The sequence below is a fragment of the Bubalus bubalis genome, chromosome 2 (genome assembly GCF_019923935.1).
Source record: "Bubalus bubalis isolate 160015118507 breed Murrah chromosome 2, NDDB_SH_1, whole genome shotgun sequence".
Classification (NCBI taxonomy): Eukaryota; Metazoa; Chordata; class Mammalia; order Artiodactyla; family Bovidae; genus Bubalus; species Bubalus bubalis.
This window is the reverse complement of record NC_059158.1, coordinates 107127803-107155468: the sequence shown is the minus strand read 5'-3', so window position 1 is coordinate 107155468 and position 27666 is coordinate 107127803. Positions and strand designations below refer to the sequence as shown.

The 27666-nt window shown below is 37.5% G+C and overlaps 1 protein-coding gene across 1 annotated transcript in view; it reads right to left on the bottom strand.

Annotated features, from left to right (window-relative positions):
• LRP1B (LDL receptor related protein 1B) overlaps positions 1-27666 on the bottom strand; it is a 2209913-nt gene that overhangs the window by 1808458 nt on the left and 373789 nt on the right. The window contains exon 2 of the mRNA XM_025261770.3: positions 21065-21187. Coding sequence (XP_025117555.3) covers positions 21065-21187 — 123 coding nt within the window. The remainder of the gene's footprint in view (positions 1-21064; positions 21188-27666) is intronic.

The following is a 27666-nucleotide window of genomic DNA, read 5'->3' as shown; positions in this document are numbered from 1 at the left end:
GCTTTTTCCTAAAGAGCCCTTTAGGTCTAATTTTTAGATCATCTAGTCTTCACACTTTTTAATTTAGTCCCATGCTTGGAATGGATATTTTAGTCTGGAAGAAAATAACTATCTCCCTATATCTTGATTGTTGGCATGACACTAAAGAATGTATTTTAACCTTAACTAAATCTCTGTGAAAGGTCATAGGTTAAGCCACAAGGGATACTAATGAAAATGTTTTCCTTCTGCATCTCTACATCTCTGAAGTCAGAAAAACAATAGTGTTGATTCCAATTGACACTGGGAGTAGTTTATTATTATATAAAGACACATATTTCACATTCTGTCTTTCAATATTTGAAAGACAAATATTTCACATTCACATATTGGTGGGCTGCCGTCTATGGGGTCACAAAGAGTCGGACACGACTGAAGCATGTTAGCAGCAGCAGCAGCAGCGGCAGCAAACTCCTCCTATAAATCATCTAATTATAAATCTCAAATTAAATTAAACATCAGGTGAAGGTTTTTTTTTTTTTTGCTGTCAAGCTTGATTAAAATCTGTTCAAATTGAAAGACTTCAGTTCAGTTCAGTTGCTCAGTCGTGTCCGACTCTTTGCGACCCCATGAATAGCAGCACGCCAGGCCTCCTTGTCCATCACAAACTCCCGGAGTTCACTCGAACTCATGTCCATTGAGTTAGTGATGCCATCCAGCCATCTCATCCTCTGTCGTCCCCTTCTCCTCCTGCCCCCAATCCCTCCCAGCACCAGTCTTTTCCAATGAGTCAACTCTTTGCATGAAGTGGCCAAAGTATTGGAGTTTCAGCTTTAGCTGTAATCCTTGCGAAAATCTACCCTAATCAGTTCTTTGAGTGTGAATTTCTCTGAATGAGTGTATCTATTCCTAAAAAATCAACATATTAATTCTTTAAATTTGTAGATTATTTTGTTAATGACTGAAGATGTACAGTAGGTAATATATCACATATGTAAGATATGAGAGTAAAAAGATACTTAAGAAATAGTCTACATTCTCAAGAAAGGCAAACAGTCTTTTATATCCTTTTCCTGCAAGTCTAAATATGTTTAATAAAACATTTAATAAAGTATATAATCTGTATTATATGGTTCTATGCTGCTGCTGCTAAGTTACTTCAGTCGTGTCTGACTCTGTGCGACCCCATAGATGGCAGCTCACCAGGCTCCCCCGTCCCTGGGATTCTCCAGGCAAGAACACTGGAGTGGGTTGCCCTTTCCTTCTCCAATGCATGAAAGTGAAAAGTGAAAGTGAAGTCGCTCAGTCGTGTCCGAACCTCAGCGACCCCATGGACTGCAGCCTTCCAGGCTCCTCCGTCCATAGGATTTTCCAGGCAAGAGTACTGGAGGGGGGTGCCATTGCCTTCTCCGATATGGTACTATAGTATAGCAATATTAATTTCTCTGACTAGCCAGAAGAATAGTACTTAGACCTCAAGTAATATGTCAAAAATTCAAAGTGAAGCATTCTCAATATGTACAGTACATTTCATATTCGGGAAAGTACATATAAGCATATTGGGCAGTATTATTTTATCAAAACTTGGAAATATTCTTTTTAAGGCCCATCAGTATTTCTGTCACAAACTTGTACATTGGGGAAAATGATGGAGTTGTAAAGTACTGCTTTGAGCAAAGGCCTGATAATGGGACCTTGGGTTATATGTAATTAACTATTCATAGATTTTCCAAGAGATTCATATGGTTACTTTCTAGGTTGTTGAAAATTTAAATAAAGGCTAATTGATCTATAGTGTTTTCTGAAGTGTTGACTGTAAGTTAAAAACAGCCTGAAAGAATATTGGCAGGCATAAAGCGATCTAATTGCTTTTGGCTCAGATATTCATCTCTTGTATTGGGACCTTTCTTTGGAAGTGAAGCAAGGAGAATAACATTTATACTTCTATTTTTTTTCCCCCTAGTGATCATACCATCCCACTCCATGCTATCACATAAAAAAGGCATCACACATATACTAAGTAAACATATCTCTGTCCTTTACAGGAAAATACTGCATAGCGTGTGTGTACATGTGTGCATGCATGCATGAAGATGCATGCATGTGCATATACACACCAGATTTTGAAGAAAGATAGAAGCAGTTGTCAATATTAGTTTGGGGATACACCTTTATTTTTGTTTAAACTTTTGAAATTTAGTTAAATTTATTATTTCAGATTCTGCTTTTTTTTTGTTTTTGTTACTATTTGTTAAATGATGTGATGCAATAAGTATAGAAGGGATGTAGAACTATATTACTGGGAGCAACACACGCAAATTGAAAAGAAAAGAAAAAGAGGGTACAAGTCAAGGGTATCTAAGTTTCAGTCACAGTTCTGAGATTTATTAACTATGTGTCTTCAAGCCAGTTGTTTTCCCTCACTGAACTATAGTTTTTAGTTTTTCATCTGGAGGCTGAGCCTATTTCAGTTCCTAGCATCTCTGAGTGCACAGTAAATCAACATATTACTATTAAGAAACAGAGAATGAAAGGAGAAAAGTCCATCTTGAAGCAAAAATTGAATAAGAATCTGGCAGAGTGAATCCCCATCATAAAAGCTGTGACTCATGGTGGGCTGCCCAGCTCCAATTTTTCTTGGTTAAACCTTAAACAGAAGCCAGTCTTGGCCATTTAATGATATATCCTATACAGCCAATCCAATCACTGTGATTCCTTGAGCCTAGAATTAATCTCTATCTGATTTAATAAATCAGCTCTAATTTGGGGGAACAACAAATTCTCCCACTCTCTCAAATATTCATGATGCCGAGAAATTTTGAAACAAAACAAATTATTATATATTTATATTCTTATTCATCAGTGGAAGAAATACTTAAAGATAACCAGAAAAATAGTTGAGTGGTAATGCAAACTCTTATTTTATTCCAATCAGAGTGCAAAATTCCATGTTCATATCTGTAAGAATTTATTTACCTCAAAGGTCAACTGTTTCTAAACACATCAACCATTACTGAAGTTAAGACTCTATCATGTCTAATTGAATTCATAAACTTCTTTTTGGTTAAACATTGTCAGAATGTGTCTGACCTGTTTTGCCTTAATTTGGATGCTGTTATAGTAGGGCATTTTATAACTAGTGTTGGTGTGGATTTTTCTTTTTCTTTTATTTATTTCTTTTTATAACCTCAACTTCAAGCTGAACCTATAGATAACTTTTGCTTACTTGTTTTTAACTTGGATAACATGTGAGAAAGTTCAAGTGGGAATGCAGAATCATCCCTCCTCCATTGAGATGAGCTGTCAAACATAACAGATATGGTTATGTTATAAGTTTCTCCACTTGCAAACATTTTCTCTTTCATTTGCAGTTGTAAAACAGACTCAAATATTTTCTCTCACTGACACCAAAGTATAGTGTCTTATATAAATGACTCTCAGAGGAATTTGTGTGTGTGTGTTAAATGATAATACGTTCTTCAGGATCTACATTTACTTTCCCTTTTGAGACGCTGCTGCTGCTGCTGCTAAGTCGCTTCAGTCGTGTCCGACTCTGTGCGACTCCATAGACGGTAGCCCACCAGACTCCCATGTCCCTAGGATTCTCCAGGCAAGAACACTGGAGCGGATTGCTATTTCCTTCTCCAATGCTACATTCAATTATTTCGTTGGGGAACCAATTAACTGAATACAAAAATACTTGTTGACAGCAGTAAAAGAAAGGTTGGATTAAAAATTTGTAAATAGTAGAAGTAGATTCTCCCTGCTTTAAGGAGTTTTTTACTTACTTATGTGAAGAAAACAGGTTGTAAATGTATTAAACCATAGAGCAATAGTGTAGACTTATTAAATCCCATTCGATATAATTGTATAACTCATGCATCCCATAAATAAGGTAACTATTCAAATAAACTGGCAATTAATGTTTGACTTTGAAAGTAATCATATATGTGCATATATGTAAAAGTCGCTCAGTTGTGTGTAACTTTGTGACTCCATGGTCTGTAGCTCGCCAGCTTCCTCTATCCGTGAAATTCTCCAGGCAAGAATACTGGAGTGGGTTGCCATTCCCTTCTCTAAGGGATCTTCCCAACCCAGGAATTGAACCCAGTTCTCCTGCATTGCAGACAGATTCTTTACCATCTGAGCCACCAGGGAAGCCCATGTGTGTGTATATAAACAGCCTACATACATAGTCACCTTTTAAATTTCTGACGGACAAAGATATATGTGCTGCTCACTGTGTGCAGAACAATGCACAATGTATGAATATAAAAGAGTGGAAAAGATGCCTGTCCTTAAGGATGCTAACAATGTAATGAAGGATTTATACTACTTGTTACTTAAATGGTAGTGACTGATTTTATGCTTCTTTTATACTTTACATAGAACAACTTGAAAAACAAAATTAGATTTTTAAGGGTGAGTGATACAACTCAAGAGATACGAAGAACAAACAGCCTGATTCTTCAGTTGATTTCTATTTTCAAGTTCAAATAACATGAGTATATCTCATGATATTAAGGTCTTAATTTTAATCCCTTCCTCAGTCTTTTTTTCTAACAGAATAGTTAAGACTGGCAAAGATTCTTTTATCTTAAACTTCTTAGCTGTATAGTCCAGAGGTATAATCTCATTTTCTGGCAAACATTTTGTTGTAATTCAGTTTTTTTCAGTTTTGATAACCAAGTCATCAAGCTTTCATCAAACTGACATATCCGCTGATGTAACACAATTGGAAATATATGTCACAACCTATAGTGTATTCTTGGAAAAATATTTATTCTGAATCTAATTATCAGAAAACAAATATAAAAATTCAGATTGTGTGACATTCTACAGGAAAATGTCAGTGACATAACAGACAAAAGAAAAATTGGAAAAATACTCTGGATTATGGAAGACTGAAGAGCCATGACAACCACATGCAATGCAGTATCCTTGGTTGGATCCTGGATTGGGAAAAAATAACTACAAATGGTGTTTTGGGGACAGTTGCTGCTGCTGTTAAGTTGCTTCAGTCGTGTCCAACTCTGTGGGACCCCATAGACGGCAGCCCACCAGGCCCTGCCGTCCTTGGGATTCTCCAGGCAAAACACTGGAGTAGGTTGCCATTTCCTTCTCCAAGGCGTGAAAGTGAAGTCGCTCAGTCATGTCAGACTCTTCGCGACCCCATGGATTGTAGCCCACCAGGCTCCTCCGTCCATGGGATTTTCCAGGCAAGAGTACTGGAGTGGATTGCCATTGCCTTTTCCATGGGGACAGTTGGAGAAACTTAAATATGGATTGGATGTTATATCACAGTCAAGTTTCATGGGTCTAATGATGGTATTATGCACAAGCATGTCTTACTCTTAGAATAATATTGGGATAAAATTTCATCATGTCTGATACTTGTTTAAATGAATCAGCAAAAACTATATGTGAACATATATATGTATATGTGTGTACAAACATTCTAAACACATACATAATTCAGAAAGAGAGAAAAAAGATAAACCAAATGTCACAAAAGTTTTAGGGTTGATAAATCCAGGGTATACGGGTATTTACTATTCTTTCAACATTTCTGTTTGAGTAAAATGTTTTATGATAAAAAATGAAGGGAGGAAGGGAATTCAACTTTTTAAACAGATAACAATTTACATTCATTAAATAAACTATAATCAAAAAAGAAAAGCAAACTCATCTATGTGTTATCGGCCCAAATTTATATGTTGAAGTCCTTACCCCCCAGTACCTCAGAACATGAGAGTGTTTGGAGACAAGTCTTTTAAGATGTAATTAGAGTAAAATTTTTCATAGGGTGAATTCAATTATCAGGTCTGCTCAATTGTGTCTGACTCTGTGATGCCATGGACTGTAGCCCACCAGGCTCCTCTGTCTATGGGATTCTCCAGGCAAGAATACTGGAGTGGGTTGCCATTCCTCTTCCAAGGAATCTTCCCAACCTAGAGGATCCAACCTGTGTCTCCTCTGTCTCCTGCATCAACAGGTGGATTCTTTACCACTGAGCCACCAAGGAAGTTGGTGAATCCAATGTGACTGGGGTCCTAATAAGAAGAGACCAGGACCCAGACACACACAGATGGAAGACCTTGTAAAAACACCAGTAAATGGCCATCTGCAGGCCAAAAAGAGAGGATTCAGAATGAAACCAAGCCTGTCGACACCTTGAACTTGGACTTGTAGCCTCCAGAACTGTGAGGAAATTTATATGTATTTTTAAAATTTAAACCAAAAGTTTATTTTATTTTGTTAGGTAGCCCTAATTAACTAATACACAGTGCTACTCAAGATTCTCAGAATGAATCCCATTGACCTTCATCCTTGTATAGCCCTTTCTCTTTTGAATGCAGGTAGAACCTGTGAACATGATATGCTGTCACTCCTGGATTATATTGCATTATATGCAAGAGGAAATTACCCAAATGTTCTTAATATAATCACATGCAGTTTGTCAAGGAGGATGTCAGGGAGAGGGAACACGACTCATGAGGAAGCTTCAACACACTATTACTGGCTTTGAAAATGAACAGAGTCCTCTGCCAAGAAATGTGGGTGGTTCTTAGTTGTTAAGAGTTGAGGCTGAATGAAGGCCACCAAGAAATTGTGGCCCATGTTAATCCCAAACTCCATATCCATACTACTATATATAAAGTAGATTATCAACAAGGATCTACTGTACAGCACAAGGAACTGTACTCAATATTCTGCAGTGACTGAAGTGAGAAATAAATATGGAATGAATAGATTTATGTGTATGTATAACTGAATCACTGACTCGATGGACGTGAGTCTGGGTGAACTCTGGGAGTTGGTGATGGACAGGGAGGCCTGGCGTGCTGTGATTCATGGGGTTGCAAAGAGTCGGACACGACTGAGCGACTGATCTGATCTGATCTGATAACTGAATCACTTTGCTGTACACCAGAAACTAACACAACATTGTAAACCAACTATACACCAATATAAAATTTCTTAAGTATTCTAGCCCCAGTCCAACAACTACAAGAAACTAAATTAAGCCAACAACATAAATGAGCTTAGAGGTAGGTTCTTGCAGACCCTTTAGATAACAGCCCAGGCTTCGGAATATCTTGATGTCTGCTTTGTGAAAATGTAAGCAGAGAACTCAAATGATCCTAATCAGACTTCTAATCTACAAAACTGTGAGATAAGAAATGGGGTGTTAACATGCTAAATCTGTAGCAATTAGCTATACAGTAATAGAAAAGTGATCATTTCATTATCTATTCGGTTATGTGTTTTTATTCGGTTATTATCTATTCAACAATGTGTTTTTAAATTAGAGTGAAGGTGTGTTTTGTTTGTGTGTGTGTGAGGGAAAATGGTGAAGAGAATACTAATTATTTTTTCAAGATTCAACTTGTGTACATGCACACACATAAAGTTCATATATATAAATGTTAACCCATATACCTTTTATAATTATTAATACAGTAGCATATACACATATTTAAGTATATTTTTTCTAGTTGGAGAAAGACAGTTAAAATTCTCTCAGTCATTATGATATCCTTCTTTATATCTTTTATTTTATCATTCCCAACATTTATCACAGGACCTATCACATAGTAGTTACTCAAATAAGTTTTGCTGTCTATAAATTTCATAGGGGCTTCCCTTGTGGTTCAGCTGGTAAAGAATCCTGATGCTGGGAAAGATTGAAATCTGGAGAAGAGGACAACAGAGGATGAGATAGTTGGATGGCATCACCTAAGTGATGGACATGAGTTTGAGAAGGCTCCAGGAGTTGGTGACGGACAGGGAAGCCTGGCATGCTGCAGTCCATAAGGTTGCAAAGAGTTGGACATGACTCTATATATATATGGAGTATGTGCTGTGCTGTGCTGTTCTTAGTTCCTCAGTTGTGTCTGACTCTGCAAACCCATGGACTGTAGCCCCCCATGTTCCTTTGTCCATGGGGATTCTCAAGGCAGGAATACTGAAGTGGGTTGCCATGCCCTCCTCCAGAGGATCTTCCCAACTCAGGGATCAAACCCAGGTCTTAATCATTGCAGGCAGATTATTTACCAGCTGAGCCACCAAGGAAGCCCAAGAATACTGGAATGGATAGTCTATCACTTCTCCAGGGGATCTTCCCTACACAGGAATCAAACTGGGGTTTCCTGCATGGGGTGGATTCTTTACCAGCTGAACTTTAGAGTATGTATAGGACGCCAACTTAAATGTTACATGAGACAGGCACATATGACAGTCTGACCTCCACTAAGGGGAAATGTTAGTGGAAACTAATGTCTCAACTTCATTACCTCATTTAGGAGACTATATAACATGGTAAAGTGTTCAACTGTAACTCTGTCACTTAATGCTTTAACACCTCTAGCAAGTAACTTCCTTCATGCTTTCTTTTTTCTTTCTTTTTCCTCCATGCTGCACAGGTGTGGGATCTTAGTTTCCTGACCAGGGATTGAACTTGGGCCCTCAGAGTGAAAGTACAGGATTCTAATCACAGGACTACCAGAGAATTCCCCCTAATGCTTTATTTTTATCATCTTAAAAGCTGATGACTATGATTAGTAACATAAGGAGGTCAACATTAGCTCATGGAATACCTTCATGCAAACTAGAAAATATTGCTCCCTTTCAAAGATCATTTATTTCCATTTGTAGGACAATACATATACCTATGCTGTCTGCATTATTTATGTCATCCTGATGCCTTGCACAATCTGAACAGCTGTACCAGAGGTCTCACTCAGGCTGTTGTCAGGATCAAAGGATATAGTCCACATAAGGATCATAGTTCAACACCTGGTCCACATTAATCCATTTTGTGTCAGTAACTGTCATCCTCATCTTTCTCATAAACATATTATTTAAAATAGATTTAGTATCTTTTTACCAGGAATAGAAGACTAAATTTGTATAGGTGAAAATCCTGGTATATAGTAAGTAGGGCGTGGGAAAATGGTTGCAGGGCCATGCTTAGTAAGGACCTTGAACACAGTAATTCCTCAGTAAATAACTGCTGATTGATTACATTCTAATTTTCTTAAAGAAAATCTACTTATACATTATGATAATTCTAGTTTGGTCACAAAATTCTCTTCACTCTTTAAGTGAAAATACATACCACACCATTTATTTTAAAAACTGAATTGTCGAATACATGTAAATTTGGAAGCAAAATGTAACAAAATTCCCCAAAGGTCCATGTGGAAAAAAGAGGCATTATTTATAACCATGAAATTGCATCTACTTTATTGCCTAATCCATGATCAATTCAGAATCAACAATTATGACAAGAATCCTCATGGATAGAGGAGCCTGGTGGACTACAGTCCATGGAGTTGCAAACAGTTAGACATAACTGAGTGACTAAGCACAGCACAGCAAGATAGATTAAGAGCTTTCCAGGTGGCACTAGTGGTTAAGAACCCAACTGCCAAAGTAGGAGACATAAGAGACATAGGTTCTATTTCTGGTTCAGGAAGATCCCCTGGAGGAGGTCATGGCAACTCACCCCAGTATTCTTGCCTGGAGAATCCCATGCACAGAGGAGCCTGGCAGGCTACAGTACTTGGGGTCGCAAAGAATCAGATATGACTGAAGTGACTTTAGCACGTATGCAAGATAGATTATAGCAACCTAATATATATTACCACTGCAGATGGTGACTGCAGCCATAAAATTAAAAGACGCTTACTCCTTGGAAGGAAAGTTGTGACCAACCTAGATAGCATACTGAAAAGCAGAGACATTACTTTGCCAACAAAGGTCCGTCTAGTCAAGGCTATGGTTTTTCCAGTGGTCATATATGGATGTGAGAGTTGGACTGTGAAGAAAGCTGAGCACTGAAGAATTGATGCCTTTGAACTGTGGTGTTGGAGAAGACTCTTGAGAGTCCCTTGGACTGCAAGGAGATCCAACCAGTCCATTCTGAAGGAGATCAGCTCTGGGATTTCTTTGGAAGGAATGATGCTAAAGCTGAAACTCCAGTACTTTGGCCACCTCATGAGAAGAGTTGACTCACTGGAAAAGACTCTGATGCTGGGAGGGATTGGGGGCAGGAGGAGAAGGGGACGACAGAGGATGAGATGTCTGGATGGCATCACTGACTCAATGGATGTGAGTCTGAGTGAACTCTGGGAGTTGGTAATGGACAGGGAGGCCTGGCGTGCTGCGATTCATGGGGTCGCAAAGAGTTGGACACGACTGAGTGACTGAACTGAACTGAACTGAATATATATTACTAGCACACACTATATGTATATATGTAATATACCAGTTATGTCTGTTTCCCTCAGAAAATAATGATAATTATATTATTAATCTAAGTTTGTATTTTATGTTGCAAGTAGGTAGCATTGCAAATATGGCTATCAACTACACCGCTAAATGAATATCCCAGATCACCAGGAGGAACTGTTATGCAAACCTATTTTTTTTTTTAATTTTGGAGCAACTCATCATCCACAAATATTTTTTAAAAATCTATAGTAATTATCTATTTGCTTTTTAATTGAAAACATTTCTTTTCATTTGTATAAGATTCATACTACATTACTCTAATTAGGTGTTCTTAGAGGATTAAGAGTCGGATATGACTGAGAAACTAAGCACAATACAGCACAGAGGATTACAACCACTACTATAGGCCCTTTATTCCGTCAGAAATTTAATTTCATAATTCTAAATAAAGCCTATAATTTCAGTACTCTGGTAGTTAGTTTCAGTGTATGTGGGTTGGCCAAAAAACTCATTCCAGTTTTTCATAATATGGAAAACCCAAAGTTTTTGGTTAATACAATATCTTTGAGGAAAGTGGTGGTGGTTGGGTGGGGGGCAGGGGTGAGGTTAAATTGCTGCATTCTTCTTTATATTAATATTAAAAACAAGGACATTTTAATATAAAAAGCATGAAATTTTAATAGATATAAGTTGGTTGCTATATGAATCTGCTAGGTCTTCTATAACACAATATCATAGACTAAGTGGCTTAAACAGTATACATTTATTTCCTCGCAGTGCTGAAGCTAAAAATACAAGATCAAAGTGTTGGTGGGTTAGTTTCCCTCAAGGCTTCCTTGGAGGGTAGATCGCCCCACCCAGCTCTGACTGTCTCTTCATATGACTTCTCTCTGTGCACAAGTTTCCCTGGTGTCCCTCAGTTCAGTTCAGTCTCCCAGTCACATTCAACTCTTTGTGACCCCAAGAACCGAATCACGCCAGGCCTCCCTGTCCATCACCAACTCCTGGAGTTTACTCAAACTCATGTCCATTGAGTCGGTGATGCCATCCAACCATCTCATCCTCTGTCATCCCCTGCTCCTCCTGCCCTCAATCTTTCTAAAGTCCCCCTTTTTAAAAGGACACTAGACAGATGGTTGGAGAAGGCAGTGGCACCCCACTCCAGTACTCTTGCCTGGAAAATCCCATGGATGGAGGAGCCTGGTAGGCTGCAGTCCATGGGGTCGCTGCAAGTCAGACATGACTGAGTGACTTCACTTTCACTTTTCACTTGAAAGTGGAGAAGGAAATGGCAACCCACTCCAGTGTTCTTGATTGGAGAATCCCAGGGTCGGGGGAGCCTGGTGGGCTGCTGTCTATGGGGTCACACAGAGTCAGACACAACTGAAGTGACTTAGCAGTAGCAACAGACAGATGATATTAGGACTCACTCTAATAGGCTTTCTAGGTGGCGCTAGTGGTAAAAAAAACAATCTGCCTGCCAATGCAGAGGACAAGAGATGCCAGTTCAATCCCTGGGTTGGGAAGATGTCCTGGAGAAGGAAATGGCAACCCACTCCAGTATTCTTGCCTTGGAAATTCCATGGAAAGAGGAGCCTGGACAGTTAAGGTCCATAGGGTACAAGTACAGTTACATTCTGAGATGGTATAGTTTTAGGATTTTGACACATGAATATTGAGGTGGTGCAGTTCATCCCAAAGCTGATGCTATAACTTCTATTATTAGGAAATGCAATTTCTAAATTCCAATTTTTGCCTTTTACCCAATAGTTATGAGACTCTTGACCAAGCAACTGGTTTGTGCTTTAGAGTTTTTATTTTTAATGACCCTGATACCTGGATTATTTCTCTCAAAAAATAGCTACAAGGCCAAAAGATTAATGATTCTAACATACATGTCCTTAAAGTATCAAAGTGCTATACAAGTAAGAGTCCTTTCTATACTCCTAATTGTGTAAGATATAAATTATTAGTCTTATAACTATATACTACAGTCCAAGACAAGAATTTTTTAATTAATAATTATTTATCTTTTGTTAACTCCATCAAAGTTGTTGAGAAGCATTTACTTGTTTGTTTTTCTATCTTGCTGTTTAGTACCCAGGAAGATCTGTGCAAGCTGAGAGATTCTCCCCTTTCTTATCTGATCCTTGATCAAGCAATGTAAAATTTAATCACAACCTGCCCTCTATGATTTTTCAGAAAAGTTATAAAAAAGAGGAAAGAAAAAACAAATCATTCAGGATGAGTAGATTGCTATAAGCTACCTTTACTGAATTTGTGTACTGCCACCTAAGCCCTGTTTTTAACTCATCTTCTCATGAACTTTACTCTTTGTGAGAAATTTCTCCTACCCCCAAATCAAAAAAGCTAATGTTACAGAGATTTTGGCAAAACTAATACAGTTATGTAAAGTTTAAAAATAAAATAAAATTAAAAAAAAAAAAAGTCAACCCCAAATCAATTATTCTGCCTGATCCTGAAAAGGGCCAATACAGCAATTAGTAGAAGGATTATACTTTTGCCCTAAGAATTCCATAGGCATATTATAGTAGGGTTTTATATCCTGCTTTCAGGGAAGGATAATGGAAAATATGGGGGAAGGGAGAGAGAAAAAAGCCACTGCCATTAAAGAAGTTCTTAGAACAAAACATCCTTCAGTGCTTCATTTAGCAAAATATGTCATTTCAAAAGTGCTTCTGAGTGAAAGTCAAATGAAAATTTTATACACTGACTATAAAGAATAAAACATCCTCTGGGAAGAAATTTACTCACCCATGAAAGGTAAGAAGTCTTCATCCCCAACCCCAACTGCTAGATTAGTTGTGGATAAATGATGGATTGTATCATTTCTGAGAAGGCTCCTTGCTCAGCCTTAAGCCTGGTCCCTAGAGAGCCTTGTAAGACCATTTGTTTACTGTACCTCATCCCTTAAGCCATGGAGATTTTATCAGAGTTGTCACTAGAATTGAATAATTTTACTTTATCCCCTTTATTTTCCATCATTTCAAAGTTCTCATTCCTTAAAGTTTTCGGTCCAGGCTGAGGGACATGAGTCCCTTTTTATCCTATGACCTGTGAACTGGAATCAAAGCCGGAAAGCAGTGACTTCTTGAAGAAGAGTGAGGCCTTTTGTGATGCTGTTTTTGCTCCACCTCTGTGAATTGTAGTGCACTCAGTTTATCACCTCTGCCTCCAATCAAACTTGCTTAAAATGGCAGAGGCAGACTTTCAGAGATCTGTTAGCACATAACAGGGCGGTATGAAGAGAAATGTCACCCCTCCATCCCATCCCCACTGTGCTGGGGAAATGAACCAACCTGAAACAGGCCCTTTCAATTCACAATTATACGGTTCCTCACCTTCTGGTCTCCCCTTCATAGCAACTCATAAGTGGAGGTCTCTTTATTATTAAAGGAGGGTCAATGTTTCTGGCCTCTTCATTGTAAAAGAGGGAAGCCTCGGAATAAAATGAAGAGCAAAACAAAAAGAATTGAAAGAGACATAAACTGCTCTCTTGGGCCTCATATGTGCTACCTTTAATCTGCAAGATCATTTCAGCTTCTCTACCTAACGAAAAGCTTAGCTTTGTAGCTCTCATATATTAGCTCATTCCAAAATGACCTCTAAATCACTATTACTCAGAAACAAGGACCATACTTCCATTCATTTTATTGTTCCTAGAGTCTCCTTTCAGTGCCCTATCTTGCTATTTATTTTTAAAGGGCAGTATCTGTTTGCTAATAACCTCCCACATGAATTTTATTTTATTTCCCTGACCTCTGTTAAAGAAAGATAGAAGGAAACTGTAAAAGGATTTCTACCTTTCATCCTAGGGGAAAGGTCAGCCTATGAATATAAGAAGTTCGTTAATATCCTCCCATCCAAATAAAGCTCAAACTCCACAACAATGGAAATACAATCAAAGCAATGGTCAGTTCATGCAGCGACACATCTAACCCTAATAACTTAGAGCCATTTTCATTTTTCACAAATGCTTCTATTCCTATTACTCAGGAGACATGGTGTGTTTACTGCATTTTTCAATCAGAACTGATCATCTCCAAAGTCAGAGTGAGATAACTCTGCTGGGATAGTGTCTGTTTTTCAAATGACACTGTAGTTTTAAATTAGGTGGCCTAAGGGTTCCTTTCAGGAGTTGAATTCTTCCTTACCTGAGTCTATATAAAAACAACAGTGAGTTGAAAGAAATGCAAACTCCACTTTCACCAATAACAGTCAAATCAGAAGGCAGAGAAAGACTGTAAACAATTTCCTCATCTCTTAAAATGAGAAAACATCCACATTTCAGGACTGCCATGTCAATTAAACAATAAACAATTATGAACTAAACTTCTTTTTTAACCATATATCTTAACTTTAATCAATTCTGCAACATAATGTGTTGGAAGAGTTCCTAGGAAAAGTCACCTGTCCTCCAATAATCTCTATATCTACTTGTCTTAATTTTGAGTGTAATATGCCTAAGTACTCAAAATTGTTAGCAACTTTACTCGTATTAGTGTATATGGTAAATTCTTGCTACCCCTAGCCACAACCTTACAGAATAAAACTGATTTTCAGTAAGAATGGGAGAGGCAGCAATTAGGGTGCTCTATGAAAAGACCCTGGGGGTAGGGTGCTTGGTCAGAGCTCTGGACAGATAGAATATAGGGGAGGGGTGTTGGGTGGAGAGAAGATCTTATGGAAAAGACAGTATTTCAAGCACTTAACTGTGGGACGGGTACTATCATGTCCATTGTACAGATAAGGTACTAGAGACCTGGAATGAGTACTTTGTTGCACAAGAGCAAAGATGTTCATTTGGAGGAACTGGCTTTGGTGTCAAGCAGCTGGGATTCAGACCATGCCTTGTGACTGCCCCCATCCCTGCCACAGATGAAGAGAGGAAAAGAGAGTGAAGAGAGCACTGTGGCCCAGGTTACTTGGGTCCTCTGCCTGGCCAATATCTAGTCTCTAATCTATTCTTTACTAGCAGGACCATATATTTTATTTTGGGAAACCCTGAGGAAATACACAGTGCCTCATGCCTTAGGTGATCAGTTCCGGCAAACAAGATCTAAGCAGAAACCTACTGAGTTTGCTTTCTGTAAAAGTTATCATCCTCCTGAGAAACAGAAAGACTCAGCTGGCACTTGCTGTTTCCCTGTTTTCTTTCCCATCTCTCTGGCGGAAATGGATTCATCTGCTAGGGAAGGTGGAAAAGCCCTACTGTGGCTGAAAGACTGACAGCTCCATGCTAAGAGTGGCAGGGGAAGCCTGGTGTCATTCTGGAGCAGCCATATCAATCCTGGATTGTCCACTTTGGCACTTTTTTCTTTCTATGAGTTTCTAAAAGTAAACTCTCCTTTGTCTGAGCTCTTTCTTCTGTTCCCTGTGCTCAAGTGCAACGCTAACACATAAGGGGATATGCAAATATAGAAGAAAACCCAGCTTTTGCAGAGAACACCACCTTGCCTGAGTTTGGCACCATATGTAGTGGGTACTCACAGAGCTCTATGCCACATTCTTCCACTGTGTGCAGTTACACTGCTCCTGTGGTTGCAGGATCTAGACAGAGACCTACCTTCACAAGAGTACAGTGGATATGGTTTAGCTACGGCACTGCAGTAGAATTTGGCAAAACACAACCTGTAACAGTGTCAGACTTTACTTTTTTGGGCTCCAAAATCACTGCAGATGGTGACTGCAGCCATGAAATTGAAAGATGCTTGCTCCTTGGAAGGAAAGTTATGATCAACCTAGATAGCATATTCAAAAGCAGAGACATTATTTTGCCAACAAAGGTCTATCTAGTCAAGGCTCTGGTTTTTCCTGTGGTCATGTATGGATGTGAGAGTTGGACTGTGAAGAAGGCTGAACGCCAAAGAATTGATGCTTTTGAACTGTGGTGTTGGAGAAGACTCTTGAGAGTCCCTTGGACTGCAAGGAGATCCAACCAGTGCATTCTGAAGGAGATCAGCCCTGGGATTCCTTTGGAGGGAATGATGCTAAAGCTGAAACTCCAGTACTTTGGCCACCTCATGCGAAGAGTTGACTCACTGGAAAAGACTCTGATGCTGGGAGGGATTGGGGGCAGGAGGAGAAGGGGACAACAGAGGATGAGATGGCTGGATGGCATCACTGACTCGATGGATGTAAGTCTGAGTGAACTCCAGGATTTGGTGATGGACAGGGAGGCCTGGTGTGCTGCGATTCATGGGGTCGCAAAGAGTTGGTCATGACTGAGCAATTGAACTAACTAACTAAGATAAATGCAACCTGTGGTCTATTTTTTTATGGAGTATAAACTGAGAATGTTTATTTGTATGTTTGTTTTTCCATTTTAATTATTTTACAAACAAATGAAGACAAAGAAGAATATACAACTGAGCTCACATAAGCTCAGTAAAACCTAAAATATTTTCTATATGATCCTTTACAGAAAAAGTCTACTGGTCCCTGCAGAAGGACAGGACAGTGTAGAATCAATATGAAAATTATCACAACTATCCAGTTTTCAAATCTTAGCCTCCCATAATGCCATTTTTACACTCCCTGGTTGGTCAATGAGTCACCAAATCCACATCATGTTCTATAGTAGAACAACTCTAAATGATTTTCTGAAGGAAGTTAGTGGAGGGTGATAAGGAAGAAGGAAAACGATCAGAACAAATACACTTCTGACTTAAAAGGAAGAATCTAGTTTTAAGTATATAAACATCAGATTGCCAGAAAAGAACATACATCTGCTGACCACTGATTGTTGAAAAGTAAGTATCGTTAAGCATTCAACAGAAAATCCTACAAGGAGTTACATATTGAATGCCTCAGAATAAAAGCACTTTTCAGGAAGACTTCCCTGCCACAGGTGGTACCAAGCTTTCATTCCACAAATAACATTTCCACTATTCACTTTAATTCTCATCATACAAAATGCTAGACTAACAACTCGATTGAAAGCCCTAAGGAGAAAGATGATGATTTTCCTGATTTTCAATTCTCACAGCTTCATAGGGCCTGAAAGATGGTTAGCTGTTTAGATACTTGGCAAATTATTTCAAATAATGTAGAGAAAAAAGGCTTTCACTTCTAATATCAGGCTAAAGAACTATTTCTCATAGTCAATGGTAAGGGTATAAATTATTAAATTTCTCTAATTTCACATTAAAAAAACTCATCCCAACATGCAATCAGCTTATTGGTAAATCAGCCCCATTCAAGAAGGTTTTCTTTGACCTTATATGGCTGTTAGTGAAAGCTTACTTCTGCCTCATGAAGAGTAGAAAATACCCTTTCAACCTGGACCTACACAAACACAGAAGAGGAAGAAAATATGTGCCTGTTAACCTTGCAGATCCCCAAATATCTCAATTTCATTTGATTTTCATTGTTTTTCTGTGTGCGTGTATACCTTCTAAAGCATTTTGGTCATCAGCTTCTCAGAAGACAAGCTTTTCCTCTTCCTCCATAACATCCAGTTTTTTCTCTGTTAGGATTTTGTCATTGCAGAGCTTTCACGATGTCATAATAAATTATATGCTATATTGGTCTTCTTATCATTTTAAAGGGTAAATGGATTTAGGAAAAATAAGTCATTGCATCAGCGATTTTCACCTAGTATTTTGTAGATACAACATACTTTGTCTTCAAATCAAAGATAAGATCCTTTTGCTCATACACTGAGCACAAAATTACCCTTTTTAAGAATCAATCTTCAAGGTTTGATTTCTAGTATTTATCTTTCACAATGAATGTATACACAGTCATATAATTATAAAATTATGCAATTATTTTATGTAGATCAGTGATGACTGCATACAAATGTTATAAAACAACACATTACAAAGCACTGTGATTAGGGAAAATGGTAATTGTGAACATCTGGATTGAGAAATTTAAATCTGAAAAACTCTGATATTTTTCATAAAGCCTTTTCTCAGTGTTTGTCCAGATTTTATTTGGTACTAACTGAAACCACTTATCTGAGACAGGCTAATTAAATGTAGATCCAAATATGTTACTCAGATGAAACACCCAGGTTTTTTAAAAAGTATTTTTCTCTCTTTGTTATGTAACTACTTTGGTATAAGAATTTTTTTAGTGTTGCTCTTGAGAATATTCAGCAATTTTGATATCTGAGAGTACAGTAAGAATGGCCAAAATGAGAAAACATTTAAAGTCAAACACAAAATTTCATTGAGGAAAACAACTATATACCTAAAATTGCAAAAATATCTTGAGCAGGTATGAATTTCATTTTAAAAACTAAGGAAGAAGAAAATCTATCTCTATTTTCAATGAAACCACATGTAATTTCTAATTTGAGGCTTTAGTCTGACCAAAGCCCCTCATCTCTGTGAATTGAAGGACCTACCTTTTTCCCCCAAACACAAGTGTGTTTATCTTCTGGGCAAGATGGATATTCAAAGTACTTCCAAACACTGGTGGAGAAACTGGCCATTCAGAGCAGGTACTCAATCAATCAGGGCAGATGCCAACTGACAAACATAAGTCTAGTCCACTGGTATGGCCCTGTTGGCTATCGATCATGTTCCTAGAGGCAAAGAGCTGGCATGGGAGGGGGAGTGGAATATTTGTCATCCACCCACTTTGGCATTCACTTTGAAGTCTCTTTCTTCTCTGGGTTTGAGCTTTGACCACAAAGGTCTTGCACCTTCTCTGTACCACAAATCCTCTCCAGCCTGATTCTCCTACTGAGCTCTTTCTTGAATACAAGGGGAAACATCATTATTCTCTTTTCTTCAGCAGCATGGAGGGAGAGGCTATGCAGTCTTTTCATCTCAATTGTTTTTACACTGTGACAGGTCTAAGTTTCAGGGCATTTCTCCTTCAACCTGCTTTCCTACAAATGGATTCCACAAAGCTATCTCATGTCTCTGTCATGTTTCTCATCAGGAATTTAATGATATGATCAGGGTAAAAATGCAAGCCTCCAAAACTCAATAATTTAATTTTTTAGTCTGATTATGCCATGACAATTTTTCCTTGCATCTAATGAGGAGAGAACTCCTCTGTGGCACTTCAATAAGGGAAGCCTAAGACTGAAACAGAGTTAAGTCCCACTTCTTATATAAAAGAAATATAGTCCAACTATTTATATTTTTCATGGCCAGAGTATTTTGATATTGTTGTCTTTCACATAATTATACCATCCACATTCATATGCATGATTTTGAGATTTCTCTCATTTTCCATTTTAAAAAACTTTGTGAAGGTGTAATTCACATACCATACAATTCACCCATTTAATACACATAGTTCAATGTATTTAAATATATTAACAAGAGTTGTGCAACTATCACTGCAATCTAATTTTAGAACATTTTCATCACCTCCAAAGAGACTCCAACTCATTAGAAGACACTCCTCGATCCCCTCCAACTCACTGGCCACTGGCAACTTAGCTACTTTTTGTCTCTATAGATTTGCCTATTGGGATATTTTACATGAATGGAATCATATCATATGTGATATTTTGTGACTGGCTTGTTTTCCCTCACATGATGTTTTCAAGATTTATCCATGTAGCATGTATAAGTATTTCAATTTTTTATTGTTAAATAATATTCCTTACTATGGAGTTACCACATTTTATTTATCCACTATTTTCTTCTTATTATACTTTTTCCTTTTATCATGCCTGGAGCATTATCTATGCTATAGGAGTCAAGAAAAAGTTTTCAGAATTAAACTGATGAAATTGATATAAAATTAGAAATACAGTAAACAACTGCAACTCCTTCCAACCAAAAAACTGATCTATTCAAATTGAAAAAAGGCAATTAATGTAGATATTCAAGAACTCATATGTTGAGAAACTTTAAAAGCACCAGGAAACATGGAAACAGTGAGTAAGCATTGTTTCTGCCTTCATCAAAACATTGTTTCCATCTAAAGAACTTATAAACAAGTAGATAACAGTGGAGAATGGTAACCATAATTGTTATCTCTATAATATCAAGCAATAACAATGAAGGATTTTCTTTTTTTCATGTTGACTTCACAGAACTATGTAGTTGCTTTGAGAATGATACTGAAGCTGATATGCCTGTTTGCCTGGGTAGTAAAGACTGATACTAGTAATGCCAGATTTATCAATGCGAAAATCTAGCAGGCTCTCCGTACTCCTCATGATAGAGGATATTAAAAAGAAAGTGTAGAAGACTTAGCTGTGGGTCCTGTTATTACTTACAATTTTGATTTAATGGCATTTTTCTCATGACAAAACCCTTAATGGACTCTGAGTTACATGCAGTGGTACAATTAGAATTAAGACTCTTGTATTAAGAGTTTGAATTTGATATTATAAAATCAAAGATATTCACCACATGAATGGACAAATGTAGTTTTTATCTTTCAAGTTCAAAAGAAAATATGTTCAATAATTTGTGTAGCGCTCTAGACACTAATAGAAATAATATGGGAGCTAAAGCTTGATTAGTTCATTATTCTTTGTATGTGTTCCTCTGCCTCAAAATGTGTGAGATAAATTAGTGGAGAGGATTTTATTCCCTTTTAGTGCTGTGTTTTAATGGATTTTTTTCTCTTCAAGTATAATTTTCCTAGGAGTAACACAATCACATTGAAAGAATTAACCTTGCATTTTCTTCTCTTCATGAGTTAATTCACACAACAAAACCACATTTAATGCTCTCATCCACATAGTCATTTTAAAGGAAATACAAACAAAAGTTTTTTAAGTTTTCAGGCTATTTGGAAAATAAAAAAGAATAAGGTGAAATAGCAGTCATCCATGAAAACAACTGACATTTAGTTTCACATGTAAGGTAAATCTGAATGGCAAGAGAACCTTTCTACTCACAGGTATTTAAAGATTCGTCTGAATCATCAGGGCAGTCAGGGTCTCCATCACACAGCCAGCTCTGGGAGACACAAGTCACGTGATCGTGGCAAAGAAATTCACCAGGATCACAGGACTGCTGATCTGAAAATGAAAGTGTTTCAAAATAAAATATGAATGATCTGAACATAAACACAAGAACAGTACAAAGATGAAATGTGAGAAAGCAATGCATAAAAGGTACATGAATGGGATCCACATTTTCTGTTCAGCAGCAAAGCTAGACCAATTATTTTTCTTAATTTAACCCACTCAGCTCAAGCACTCAAATTCGAAAGACTGAATTTTTTGGAGTCTTACACAACCTATCCTAAAAATAGTTAAGAATTCTGTTTGTTTTGGGGGCTACAATCTTTCTCATGATCAGTTAAGGCATATATATATTCCAGCAAGAAGGTTAATAGAAGATGTTGATCCTAAGCAGAAGTTCTTAAGCAGAATCTTTTAGTTTCCTACTCTGGCCCAAGAAAAGGAAGAATCAGCCAAAACAGTGAAACCTTGTACATAAATACCATCTCTTAGTATTCAGTTCTTAACCGTTCACCCTGATGCTGGAACTTCATGCCTCTCTATCTATTAGAGACCCCATATCATCTTATTTTCTCTTCTCTTTTTCACTGAAACTTCCCAACTGAAAGCTTCTGCTTCTAGACAATGAGAGTGATAGAACATTCCATAAAGCTTTGCCCTAATTCAGGTTTTTACATTTGTTTGCATTCAAAATTCCATTATTTTCCTTCCATTGTTTCAGAATATTTAGGATCTGTTGCCTTTCATCAAGTCCTAATAAATTCATCAGATGCTGCTTTTTGCAATAGTCTTATTAGTGTCCTATAAGTTTATTTAACAAAATATTTCCTTTTTAAAATAATTTTAAAATATGTCTGATATAAAAATGTTTTTATAATTGATGACCTCTGAGTATAAAGGAGTGGTAGGATTGTTAGACATTTGATATCACTTATTCTTTATTATATATATATATATACACATATAGATGAGTATATATGTTTATATATATATAATATATATAAATGAGTCAAGATAAAAGAAATTCATCAGTAAATATGCCTTTTGATATATATCAAATACATATTCTAGGTGATATGAAAGCATTACACCATAGCTTAATTGACCTTTTCCCACTAACAATATGCAAAACGATGGCACATTTTCCACTTAATGGTTTGATAAAATATACTATGTCTTTCCCTTCTCTCCCTCAGCCTCTTCTTTCAACCTCAAAGTAACTTAAAACAAGGATACTTTACAGTTCATAGGAAGACTTCCATGGTGGCTCAGATAGTAAAGCATCTGCCTACAATGCAGAAGACTTGGGTTCAATCCCTGGGTCAGGAAGATCCTCTGGAGAAGGAAATGCCTACCCACTTCAGTACTCTTGCCTGGAAAATCCCATGGACAAAGGAACATGAGAGGCTACAGTCCATGGGGTCACACAGTCAGACACAAATAAGTGACTTCACTTCACTTACAGTTCACACATATCCACAAAACATACATCCATAATTAACTTTTCCTACTCTACACTATGATATTTTCTCAAAGTTCATACATTTTTACCTTATTACATTTTCAATAAATTCACTATCAATTCCATACTCATTACCACTGCTATCATAATTGTTGTTTTTTTCTAACATCAGGCTGCTTCTGTATATTGTGAATTTGGCCTTAGAGTTGGTGCTATAGAATCAAAGCTGTAGAAGTCTCAGTCTTTGTCTTGAAAAATTCACCAGCCTACTTGTACCAACAGAATCAAAAGAAAAAAAAAAGTACACCGTATACAAAAAGGTGCCAAATAAATGATGTAGAAAATAACTGCTAAAAGGAGAGCTCACAAGTAGAGACAGATGGAGATGAAGAAAATTTGGGGGATGTACTAAAGTATTATTTTAAAGGTAGGTAGGATATGGCTAAATGGAGAATAAACATAAGACATTCCAGACAAGAGGTAGGATAAAAAAAAGCTAATGCAGTAATTACTAAATTGCATTTGAGACAAATATTTTATATTGTAATTGAAATGACATTCATGTTATAAGATCTAGGTTTTTCTCCACCAAACATTATGTGTGATATTTCTAAGTATGTTCCAATGCTAGAGGAAGGGGACTTAAACTTTGCTTTTAGGCAGTCATGTACATGTCGTTAATGCAAAGAGTCAGAGACTATATGATTTATTATCAAACTGGGAGAGATCTTAGAGTGAAGGAAGACATTAATAACTACCCTGGGGCAACAAGTATAAACCAAATCTCAACCAGAAAAATCAGAATGACTATTGATTATAACTATAGCTATTCTGCATTTGGTGACTTTTGAGATGCTAGGTTGTCCCATCCTTCATTCCTCCCAAACTATAATTGCTATATGGAAAGGGAGAAAAAATGGTGCCTTGCTAAGTACCATTATATAGTGCCAGACTAAGTAAATAATCAATAAGAATTTGAAGTATAAAGAAATGAAAAGGGCCATACAGAACAATTTATGCATGCTGAAAAATAATGTCTCAAAAACATAGGTCATATTTAGTAATGAAGGACTTTAAGTACTGTAGGAAGCATTCTGTAGATAATTTGATGTTATGGAAAAGTACTTAAGAAAGGGTATTCTTAAGGTGATCTGTTAAGAGACTATTGCCATTGTCTAGAAAAAAGTTCAAGATGACAGGTAAAGCAGTGGGGACTAAAATGGAAACTCTGTTCTAAATGATGTAATAAGAGTTAGGAGTTGCAGACTAAATGGTTGAAAGGCTCAAATATGCCTCCAAGTAAATAGCCTCAGAAACTGATTAAATGGTGTCTCAAAACAAATACAGGATATAGAGATGGGAAACAAAGAAAAGATATTGTGTATATGAATGTAGATTTGCATATGAGCCTGGTCATGGGTACAGTGGAATAATAATAGTAAGGAGTAATCAGTATTTTTATAGTGCTCTGCAGCTCAAAAAGCAGTTCCATCCCTGGCATTTTTATTTCTTCATTCATTTATTTATTCAACAAATATCACTGGGCTTCTACTATGTTCTAGGAATTGAGGATACGACAGTAAGTAAAACAAAGCAGAATTCCTTGCCAACATGGAGCTTATGTTACAGTAGAGGATAGAAACAAAAATAAGTAAGTTAATGGTAAAATGTATTAGAAGATAAACTCTATGGGAAAAAAGTAAAACAGGAATGGGGATTAGTGTTAGAGACTGGGAAGACTGATATAGAATCTTGATATAGAAAATTGATATAGAATCAGGTAGTCAGAATATGTCACAGAGAATGTAAAGGCTTATAGAAGATTAGAGTGACATTCACTTGGATAAAAGGCCATGCGTTAAGAACCTGCAGCAATATTTCATTGTATATATATGTAGCACATCGTCTTTATCCATTCCTCCATCAATGGACATTTAGGTTGCTTCTATGTCCCAGTACTGCTGTGAACATAGGAATGCATGTATTTTCTTGAATTATCATTTGGTCTGAATATATGCCCAGGAGTGGACTGCTGGATCATATGTAGCTCTATTTTTAGTTTTCTTTAAGGAACCTCCTTACTGTTCTCCACAGTGACTGTATCAATTTACATTCCCATCAACAATGTAGTGGGGGGATTCCCTTTTCTCCACTCTTGTCTCCAATATGTATATAATGGAATATTGCCTGCGTGCATGCTCACTCACTCAGTCAGGTCTGATTCTGTAAACCTATGGACTGCAACCCTTTAGGTTCCTCTGTCTATGGGACTCTCCAGGCAAGAATTTTGGAGTGTGTTACCATTTCCTCCACCAGGAGAGCTTCCTGAACCAGGGGTTGTACCCATATCTCCTGCATCTCCTGCATTGGCAGGCAGATTGTTTACCATTGAGCCACCTGGGAAACCCCCAAATGGAATATTACTCAGGCATAACAAAGAATGAAATAACATCATTTTTAGCAACAGGGATGGACCTAGAGATGATTACACTAAGCAAAGTAAGTAAGACCAGGAAAGACAAATATATGATATTGCTTACATGTCAAATCTAAAAAAAAAAAAAAAAGGTATATATAAACAGACTTATTTACAAAACAGAAGTAGAGTTGTAGAGGTAGAAAATAAACTTAAGGTTACAGTCAGGGAAAAGTGTGGTGAGAGGGATAAATTGGGAGATTGGGTTTGACATATTCGCACTCCAGTTCAGTTCAGTTCAGTTCAGTCTCTCAGTCGTGTCCGACTCTTTGCGACCCCATGAATCGCAGCACGCCAGGCCTCCCTGTCCATCACCAACTCCCAGAATTCACTCAGACTCACGTCCATTGAGTCAGTGATGCCATCCAGCCATCTCATCCTCTGTCGTCCCCTTCTCCTCCTGCCCCCAATGCCTCCCAGCATCAGAGTTTTTTCCAATGAGTCAACTCTTCGCACGAGGTGGCCAAAGTACTGGAGTTTCAGCTTCAGCATTATTCCCTCCAATGGAATCCCAGGGCTGATCTCCTTCAGAATGGGCTGGTTGGATAGATAACTAATAAAGACCTAGTGTATAGCACAAAGAACTCAGTATTCTGTAATGACCTATATGGGAAAATAATATAAAAGAGTGGATATATGTTTATGCATAACTGATTCACTATGCTGTATACCTGAAACTAACACAACACTGTAAATCAACTTTACTCCAAGAAAAATCAATTTGATAAAAGAACTTGTGGCAAGAGAGAACCCAGCTAATTTAAAGAACAATAAGAAACTCTGAGTGGCTGGAGAAAAATCAAAAAGCAGAAGAATTGAGGTCAGGGAATCAATAAAAATGGGGTTGAGGGTGGCAGGTAAAGGCTTTGCGTTTTACAAAAAAAGTAAGATGGGAAACCACTGGAATATTCTGAGTAGAGAGACAGAGTCTAAGTGACTTTCTTTCTAAAGGATCACTCTGGCTACTGTGTTGAAATAGAATACAGTGAAGTGAAGGTAGAAGCAGAGAGGTCAACTAGGATATTATTGCAATAATGTGGATGAAAGGGGATAGTTGTGTGGATAAATGTGTTGGTGAAATGGAGTTTCAAGATGATTTGATGAGGAAACTGAAGTTGAATGTCTTTTCACCATCTTATTAAATGTCAGGATCTTAAATTCAGATCTCTGACCCCAAATGTATAACTTTTCAACATTTTTCTTTTTTTTTTTTGTATTATACTGACTATGAGGTGCTTGGGAGACATCCAAGAATAAATATGCAATAGGCAGTGACAACTAGAAGTCTGAAATTCAAGAGAAAGTTCAAAACTGAAGATACAGAGAAGAACTGGAGCTGTACGAAAACACTGAAAAGCGTAAGAATAGATTTAGATGAAATTAAAGACAGGTGCGGGAAGAGAGAAAGACAGACAGGAAGAGAAAGTCAACAAAGTAAGAGTAGGTCAGGGACTTCCCAGGTGGTCCAGTGGCTAAGACTCCAAGTTCCCAATGTAGGGTGGTGAGGTTCAATCACTGACCAGGAACTAGATCCCACATGTAGCAACTAAGAGTCTGCTGTGCTGTGCTGAATCATTCAATCCTGTCCAACTCTTTGTGACTCCATGGACTGCAGCCCACATGCCACAGCTAAGACCCTGCGCAGGCAAGTAAATAAATAAATGAATATTTAAAAAAAAAGAGCAGGTCAGGCAAGGAGATAGAAAGTTTAGCTAGAGATACAAGAGAAGGACAAGGGGGAAAGGGATGCATTAAAATCATGGAAAATTTTAAGAATGGATTAACAAAGGGGTTTACCAATGACCAAGCACAAGTAGGATAAATTATAATAAGATGGAGCATACTTGAAGGTCAAGGGATACATGTCACTGAAGGGAGAGAGACGGGAAGTTGCAAAATGATAGGAAAGTGCAGCAGCTCCTAAGAACTCAGAGGACTTTGATGCAAACCTAACCAACAGTGGGAGCATCTGCCCTGAGAAAGAAAGGATAGAAAAATGAGACAGATAAAGCATTAGCTGGTAGAGAAGAAGGTTAAGGTATTCTTACCTGGTTGTGTTTTCTCAAAAAACTGAAAAGCAGGATTCACTTTTGGAATTTAAAGAAGGTAGAATTGGAAAGAGTGGTAAAAATTCAGAATGCATAGAAAAATGAGAAGGGAGTCAACTAGAAATCTGTGAAAGGATGCCTTTCTAACAGCAATGGGAATCCAATTAAGTTGAAAAGTATATATTTGACAGTTAATTTGTTTTGTATGAGTGTCCAAATGTTCACCTGCATTGAGCCATAGATACAAATAATTTCTTGGGAAAATGCCATAAGAAAGACCCTAGGGAAAATACGTAAACCACTCTTCCTCAATACATTTGCAGATGTACTGAGAGAGAAGAAAGAAGAAAGTGAAGTCCTCAGTCATGTCTGACTCTTTGAGACCCCATTGACTGTAGATTTTCCAGGCAAGAATACTGGAGTGGGTTGCCATTTCCTTCTCCCTGACCTAGGAATCAAACCTGGGTCTCGTGCACTGCAGGCAAACTCTACTGTCTGAGCTACCAGAGAAGCCCCAGATGCACTGACACATAGACATATATACAAA